A 9,017-nucleotide genomic window follows, 5' to 3' on the forward strand; every position below is an offset into this window, starting at 1 on the left:
ATCTCATTTGTGTTTTCAGGTCAAATTAATGTTTTGGTTTTTTCTTCCTTCTCCCCCTTCCCCCCCAAATGTGTCATGTTTTACAGGCAGCTTGCTAGACTTCCTTAAAGAAGGGGAAGGGAAATACTTAAAACTCCCACAGCTGGTTGACATGGCTGCTCAGGTACCAAAAAAACCTGTATTTTGTGCTTAGAGAAGAGATATCAGATATCAACTAAACATAAATATCGAATGCTCTGGCTATTGTATGCTGCTCTGTCTTACACCTTCTTTTGCAGGTTTTAATTTGTCAGAAAGGAAACAGTCTGGTTTGCAATTAGCAGATACTCTGTAGCCAGACACACTAATCAGTGCAGAGCTCTGGGTTGCAATGCTATATATACTTCTATACTTTCACAATGGGAATGGAGCTAAAGTAAAGGGGTGCAGCTCAGTGCTTGGGATAAATGTATATAGTCATGAAAAATAACCTTTCATAACACTTTCTTTTTAAGATTGCAGATGGCATGGCTTACATTGAAAGAATGAACTACATCCACAGGGACCTCCGGGCAGCTAACATTCTTGTAGGAGACAATCTCGTGTGTAAAATAGCAGATTTTGGTTTAGCAAGGTTAATAGAGGACAATGAGTACACTGCAAGACAAGGTAAGGCCAATTAATTTAATTAATAAGACCGGTTGCCTTTTAATTGCTTAGAACTATTACATTTAGCAGAACATGCCTGTGTATTGTGTCTTCATGAATAAATATCATGCATGTAAGTGTCCTTTCACAGCTATGTTTAGGTGACCCCCTCACCTAAGTGCAGTCCTAGTAAACTTCTTTTGTTCAAAGTTATGTGGCGGTTTGTTTGTGTTTTCAAAAAGCATTTTTAATTATTTTTGGGGGATAAACATGCTACAGTTCGAAGAGAAATGAGATTCCAGAGAAGTTGCTCATCAGGTTCACTTTTTGAAACATATTTAACACATTCTCAGGTGTCTTTAGTGGTTCCAGATATTGTAGCCAGTAGTTTATGCCCTAGTTTGAGAAATATTAAAACACCAATACCACCTTGAATTTTATCAATAAAGCAAAGTATAAAACTGTTTTTAGTGCAGTATTATTTTCAAAATATTTTGAAGTGTAAGCAAATTATGGATTAGTAAGAGAAAACTGAGAATCTCTTTCCAATGTTTGTAGGAGCTAAATTCCCAATTAAATGGACCGCTCCAGAAGCAGCGTTGTATGGTCGGTTTACAATCAAGTCGGATGTGTGGTCATTTGGAATTTTACTGACAGAGCTGGTAACTAAGGGGAGAGTGCCATATCCAGGTAACAGGAAAATTTAATGGATTTTTCTTTTCTTTGTTGTATTCTGTGCCTCTGAAGTTACCTTTTGTACTTTTTGCTTTCATTCAGAGCCCACAGTTGACAAGCAGAGACAAAAACTTAGGCATACCTCACTTGTTCCTTTGTTCACAAAGATACTTTGTTTTATTTTCAGATTAAATATTGCATATTTTAAAGTGTTTTAAGATAATAGCACTTCTAAATGTGACTGACAGTTTATTTCAGATTAGTGGGTATCCTTATGTTTCCTATCTGTCTGTTCCTGATATTTCTACTTTTGACATTTTCCCAGGCAACAGAGAGCATCAGTACACTGAACCTGCTAAACCAGTTTTTTGAAACTAATCATATTCAACAGATACTTTGCTGGGTCTGGAATTTGTAAGGCAGTTCTGTTAGGGATATATAAAGCGTTTTTCTTGGCCTGGTTTCAAATTAAGTGGTCCTTGAGTGGAACCTAAGGCAGGGAGAAGCTATTTGTGCTTGAGTCTCCTTTCTAAAAGGACAGGTCCAAGGCAGTGGGAAAGGGAGAAAGCGTACATACGGAATAAGGACCAGGTATTGAGGAATTACCAGTGTACCAAAGTAATTTTCAGAAAACTTATTTAATGCAAAATTGTAAAAAATTCATTCACTACAAAGCATTTTCATTAAAGGTTCTGTTCTCACAGAACCACATGCCTTGCAGCTGAAGAGATTCTTGAAGAAAAACTTTGGGAACCTGTTCTTTGCATAATGTCATTCAGAGCTAATATGCTTTCCCTTTAGGAATGGTGAATCGAGAAGTTCTGGAACAAGTGGAACGTGGATACAGGATGCCTTGTCCACAAGGCTGCCCAGAGTCTCTCCACGAGTTAATGAAACTGTGTTGGAAGAAGGACCCTGATGAGAGACCAACATTTGAGTATATACAGTCTTTCTTGGAGGACTACTTTACTGCTACAGAACCACAGTACCAGCCTGGAGACAATTTATAAGCCAACAGTCTATATAACATGCACAAATCTGCCAAATCTAAAAGACTTGCAAAGAATTCCTGAAGTCTCTAAGGAATCACAGGAAAGAAAATCTTCGCTACTTTGCATGCTCTTAATGGCAAACTGGAATTTCATAATGCAGTTGCACAAAACCACTTTTAAAGTGTTATACTCTGATTTACCAATGACATGTTTTTATTTTTTCCTCTTTCCCAACTTATTTTCAGGGTCCAAAGGAAGCTTACTGAAAATACGGGGCAGAAAAAATAAGTGTTGGTGTGAACAATAGCAGAAAAAACAATGTTTCAAATCCTTTATTCTCCCAATATTTGCTAATCATTCTACTAATGAGAGAATTGTCTGGAATTAGTGATCTTGGGATAAGGCATTGTTAAAGCAGAAGAACTTTGTGGGACCAAGCAATTCTATTCCAGTTCCGTAAAACTCCCTGTGTTTAAAACTACATGTGTGTGCCCCCACCCCCACAAAACAAAAGATGGTACAACTGTACTTGATTTATAGTATTGATCTTTAAGCTTCCGCTTTCATGGACTTAATTAGGGTAGGCAGGTAAAAAGAGAAATTGGAACAGTGAATGAGAAACTTGATCTAAATGGTAGACCTCAATAGTGAGATTAGAGAGCATAATGCACTGTGTTAATACTTGTATTAATATAACTGGAAAGTAGCATGAGAGATTTTTCCTTTTTTCTTTCTGCATAGCTAATTAAGAATAATGAAGGTAACTAGAAAATGAGGCAATATTTTATAAAATTGTGTTGATAAAGTATGATGATATTTGAACTTGAAGCTATGTAATACAATCACGGGGGAAAGCCTTTAATCTTTAAAGCTCCAGTGCAACAGCAAGATTTTGTATGGGAAGACTACCTGAACAAAGTTCACTGGGAAAGCAAGACTGAAGCTGGTAAATGGCCACTTTTTAGTCCTTTTTCAGAGAGGTTTGGTACTGTTGTATGTGGCTTGTAAGTGTTAATGAAGGTGGGTGCCACAAGTGCTATCTGTCACTAGTTCAGGGATTTGATTGCACTTTTGCTTGTCTTGGCTATTAAGACACACTTACATGCAGTTGCTCTTCCCACTTCTGCCCTTCCTACAGAATTATTTAACTAAAAATAAAAGAAAATGTGAAAGTTTAAAAACTAAAGGGTTAAACTATATTTAATATTGTCCAAGTGATGAAACTTGCTGGCATTCAGCCCAGCTGACACTACATCTAGATTTATTTTCTTTGGCTACTGACATATCAAGCAATAACGTCATGTCTTTAACGCAACAATTTGCATGAGGTTCTTGAATTTCTGATCAAGCTTACATACTTTAATTTTGAAACACTCTTACTTAGTTACCAGCTTGGAATTCATATTATCATTGTAAAGCTATCCAACAAAAGAATTCAGAAAAGCTGGTAATATAGTTCTGGTACTAAACTTAACATTCATGCGTTTACACTACATTGAATCCAACTACCAAACAGATCTGTGTAGGAACAGTGCCATGATTTTTCATTTTCCCTCATCGTTGCTCATCAACTATACATCTGTGGTTATCAAATTTTAAAAGGGCTTTCTGTAAGAAAAACAAAAACAAAACAAAAAAACACACACAGAAAATAATCAAAAAACCCAAAAATATTATGAAATTTTAATTTTTCTAAATATTTTAAAATTAATAACACAATCATATGAGTTTATGTATTAATACAGTCATAACAAAAAAATGCCAAAAATGACACTGGCGTTGTATGGATTTTTAATTACTGAATGGAACAGTTCATTGTAATAACACTTGTATAGTAAAGGAATAAAACACTAACTTAATGAACATGTTCATTGTAAATGGTTGTGTATTATAAAACTTCTCCAAAAGAGTTTGTATGTTTATGAAAATTTATTTGTTTCACCTGAAGACCTTGATGTGGTTCTTACCCTAACAGAGTTTAAAATTCACATTCACACTTTTTATATAAATAGTAATAAGTTTAATTATGTAACTAAGTATTTTTATAAAGTATGACATTGTTGAACTGTTTTGCAGAATTGGTTCAAAATAAATTTCACCTTGATTGCATCTGCTTATTTGAGGTGGGGGAGGGGAGAAGGTGGGAGGGGGCCAAAAGCAGAGTAGCCTTCACATTGAGGGGAGAAGGACAGGAATAAAAGATTCATGAGGTTTTTTTTATCCTCTGTAAATTGTTTTAATGTACTTCCATGCAGGATTGTGAGTTCATGGTGCATTATTGCTGTTAAAAGGGAGATATTTTCTAGACCGGTTCACAGGTCCTTGGCAGGAATGGGTTAGAACAGTTCTGCCTGGGCTTAAAACAAACCCCCGTGGTGGACGGACAGACAGACAGACTTGGGATTCTTGTGAGAGCACGTCCAACTTAAACTCTCAGCTGGCAGTCACTGCCACGCTGTAAGGCAAGCACATATCCTTCCTCTTGCTTTGTGTGGGATTAGCAGCCACTGTTCACTTCTGTCCAATTTTTCAGGGAACTTTATACATTTGTTCTTGTGATAGCCAATGTTTTATCTCAACCTCATTGAATGTTACCTGTCTCAACAAACGACTCAAAGTGCAGATCCTGGCATGTATATACAGTGCCACTGTAGATCAAGGGGCTAGTACTGTTTGAGTTTCAGTAATAACTAATGCAGCACTAAAAACCATTCTTCTTACAGAACCTACAAACTGCAAAGTTTACTGTATTTTTAGTATTTCCTGTAATGTAATTAATGTTTTACTACTTTTAATGAGAACAATCATGTAATTTCTGGTAATCTGTACTCCTCCCTGTTGTCCATCCGAGCCTTGTGATTCCCATTCTGCATGCTAGGCCTGCAGACTGTTTGTCATGCATTGTTTCAAGTTGTAGTATTTTAAGAATATTTTCATAGTATTTTTGAGTAAAATTCCAAACATAAAACATGTGTACGATCCTACTATTTAGATAAAGTACATTCCTACTTTAGCATAAAGCATTATGAAAAGAACCTTACGTGTTCTTATCCTTGAAACCACTGAATTGTCATTTCACCAGGCTTGTGAGTAGCTCTTACAACTGAAAAGTAGCCTTGAAAAGGTTTGGAGGGGTTTTGGGTTTGGTGGGTTATTTTGGTTGATTGGGGTTTTTTTTGTTTAAAGAAAGACTTCTAGAGTTTGCTGATGGGCTGAAACAAAGCGGAATGCTGTCTTATCCACAGTCATCTACAATATTGTTTATTCTAAAACACATTATCTACAGCTGGAATAAGTATAAATGAGTATAAAGAAGTAAACTTAATGAGCCCCCACTTCTGTTATTTATTTTCATCTATTCAATAAACTCAGTTTTTAAGTTTTCCATGGAGATGCTGTAGATGTTTTGTATTTGTGCCAACTTTCCCCCAACATTCACTTAGAGCTACACGGTCACGTTGGATTTAAGCCACAGGAGCACTCAGTGTAAGCTAAGCAGTATGTTGCAAGCAGGAGACTCAAATTCTCACACCTGGCTTAAGGAATTTAGGGCTAGATTGGAACAGCTGATCTGGGCACCATAAGCAGGTCTGGGTAGATAACTGCTGAAGTCCAGAACTGTGATTCACCCAGTAACTATTGTCTTGTGCAGTCAGTACCTGGGCTCTGTGCAAGCATGTGAAAGTGCAGGTGCCTTCATAGCCACACACGTTGCTCCCACTTCAGCCTCATCGTAGTACAGGGACAACACTGCCTTTGACCTTCCAGGCACTGCGGTGTGGGGCTGGGAGCCCCCTCCCCCCCGAATACATGTCTCTGACAGACACCCTTCCAAGACAGGATGGGAAGAGTCAGGAGATGGAAATGAGGTGGTTGTATCTATTTTTTGATGTAACAGCCTTGAGTATAAAACCTGGGTTCTGATCAAGAATCCTGGCTAGCTGGGTGTTAGCTGTGAGAGACTGTTTAGAGATTGTTGGGAGTTGGAAGCAGAACCTACTGCAGAACTTCACCCTCAGCTGCAGACTTTAACATTTCCTCAAGGACCAGATTATTTTCTCTGCACTTTTTCTTAGTGACACAGAGAGAGTGTTAGCTGCAGAAACAGCAACAGCTTCCCTGCTTCTTTCTCCCTTAGCATAGGGGAGGAAAGGGGAAGAGTGGGATAGAAGGATGGAGGCAAGTGGCTGAGGTACCACACTTCGTCACTGGGCAGAGGAAAGCAGGCTGAGCATGGCAGATGTCATATGTTCTCCTCTCTGTCATATTTTGAAAAGGAGGTAGAAATGCAGGGGAACTGAAGAGCATCTGTTCCCTTGTGCACAGTGGAAATGGAGCAAGGCTAATGCCAAGTGCTGCTTCTGTTCTCTGTGGTGGTTCTGGGCAGCTCACCCTGACTGGCTTCTTGCAGAGCCCCTTCATAGTAGTTGGGGAGTCCCAAGCATTGTTTTGCTCTCATTTCTAAGAATGAACCTTCATCAGCTGTTAGGAAATTAAAAAAACAAACAAAAAAAAGATACTGAGAGCCTGACCAGAGTGTTACTGGTCCCTGCATCCCAAATAGAGAGCATATCAGACTCTGGGAGGTAGCTTAGCATTTCTTTCCTGGTGAATGTGTGTGGATGCAGGATTTTGTGTCAGGTTTCCCTCCTCTCCATGTATGGATATGGTGTGTCTAGGAACTTCACAGAGTTCAGGCATTACCCATGGGACCCATGTTCTTCTCTGGTCCTACTCTTTGAGCTTATTCCCCTTGATAGTTCTGCATGCAAACGTGCTTTTTGTAGGTAGCACATTGATTATATTTTTTAACATTCTCTTTAAGGGGACAGTTTTTGTCAAACTAACAACCACTCTTGTTAGGCGATCAAAGTATTTATAGCACTGTGTATTTTTACAGAACACTGTCCATCTTCTCTTGGTATTTCATTTACTGAAGGCAAGCAGAAACATGTTGGCCATCGTGTTGTTTTTGTTTTGTCCTTAAAGAAGATAGGACAGGTACCTAGGTAAACCCAGCAGGGTTTACCTGCTGAGAAACAGACTGGAAATCGAAAAGGGAAACCTGAATACAAGCAGTCTTGATGAATTAGTCATGTACCAACTGGAAAGCTGACTGCTGTGAAAGCATTCCTTTCTTTAATCAAAAAGCTGCTCCCAGTAGGAGCACTTCACCCCTCTCCTTTGTGCCCTGCTGCTAGGTTATTGAGTCTCTAGCTGAGGCTGCTGCTAAGTACACACTGGGAAACAGACAGATCTGTGCATTTTACCTTTAGCCCTGAAAATCCATCCCAGGCATGCTAACGAGTCGCCTTTTTTTCCTGCACCTCCACAGGTGCCAGCTGCTGGATTCACCATTCATTAATTCCCACACACACATTTTTTCACATTTGGGGCAGCCTTCCCGGGGCTAAATGGCTGTTGATTCTTCTCTTGGCTTCAGTGTTTGGAAGTGCCAGGGGTGTATTTGCTGCAGTAAGGAAGGGTAAGGAAGCATTTCTGCTCTTTCAAAACCAAAAATATGATAAATCTCAGTTCAGCATGACTCCTATTATAAAAGTGTCACACATGAGGAGAACATCTAATCATTTGACTGCTTCATCATGAGAACAGTGAACACTGCTCACTGCTTCTCCAGCAAGTGTAGAAAATGCCACTCAGGGAGATGCTCATGGTGTGCTGTGAACAGTGAATGACTGTGCTAGACTGCAGCCCCTGTTCAGTCCTGCCAAGGAGGCCAATTCTGTGATTCTGTCGTTCTGGAGAGTTCCCAAGAAAAGGCAAGAGTGTTGGTTCACATTCCTAAGAGTGAAAGCTGGTGACTAGATAACTTTGGTTCCTTACATCCCTCTACCCACCTTCCTCTCCTCCCAGTTCTAGCTGGGGTGTTCACAACTGATCAGCTTTTATTTCTCCATCATGTAGCTGTGCAGTAATAGCACAAACACATATGACAATTAACAGGAATTTTTAAGTGGAATGTGCCTGGAAAATTAAGCAGCTTTATTAGAGCAAGGTCAGATCTGTATTACTTTCACTGGAGTTTTGATTTTGCTCTACCCTCTTCACTTCTGGAATGATTCTGTCTTTCGAAGTGGCTTATGACTACCATCAATGTATGTTATTTCCATTGTGCTAAAAGACTAGAAGTACAATAGAAACAATTTCCATATTTACATTTTAGTCTAGTGTTACTTGTTAAAGTGACTGCATCAAAATCTGTCCATTTCATTTTCTTGACATCTTTATCGAAGAACTGCCATTTGCAAGGAGAGATTTTTCTTCCCCCCATGGAACTGAAGTTCAATCAATTGCTTCAGTGAATTAAAGTTATAATGAGCAGATTAGTAGGCTAAATATAAGCTCTGGCTCCACTGTCATTAGAATGGCCCCAGCCTTTTCAGACTGCTACTAAGTGTTTTGAAGAGCAAGGCCGTATATACTTAGCAATAGATATGCCCCTAAATTCAATTGATCATTAAGGTAGGAAGGAATGACCCTTCCTGTAACCTGGGGATGACAAAGAGCATTCAGGAGGTTAGTGGGATACACATCCACTATGCCAGGCCAGCCTATCTTGTGGAAATGCTCTTGATCTATTGACAAAATAGCCTGGACTTCATTTGTTCCAAGACAGACGCTGTTATGCCATGCAATAAACAGAAATCTACTAATAGGCAGCATCTCTCCCAGGGGTTTCCAAGGCATTTACCATCTTGCCCA

General features: G+C 39.1%; 1 protein-coding gene across 1 annotated transcript in view; it reads left to right on the top strand.

The window, feature by feature from the left end:
* The window catches only part of YES1 (YES proto-oncogene 1, Src family tyrosine kinase), a 51,060-nt gene extending 45,375 nt beyond the window's left edge, over positions 1 to 5,685 (top strand). Inside the window, exons 9-12 of the mRNA XM_048289378.1 lie at positions 87 to 163; positions 495 to 648; positions 1,186 to 1,317; positions 2,104 to 5,685. Coding sequence (XP_048145335.1) covers positions 87 to 163; positions 495 to 648; positions 1,186 to 1,317; positions 2,104 to 2,312 — 572 coding nt within the window. The 3' untranslated portion in view covers positions 2,313 to 5,685. The remainder of the gene's footprint in view (positions 1 to 86; positions 164 to 494; positions 649 to 1,185; positions 1,318 to 2,103) is intronic.
* The last annotated feature ends 3,332 nt before the right edge of the window (positions 5,686 to 9,017 follow it).

The sequence above is a fragment of the Corvus hawaiiensis genome, chromosome 30, assembly GCF_020740725.1.
Source record: "Corvus hawaiiensis isolate bCorHaw1 chromosome 30, bCorHaw1.pri.cur, whole genome shotgun sequence".
Lineage (NCBI taxonomy): Eukaryota > Metazoa > Chordata > Aves > Passeriformes > Corvidae > Corvus > Corvus hawaiiensis.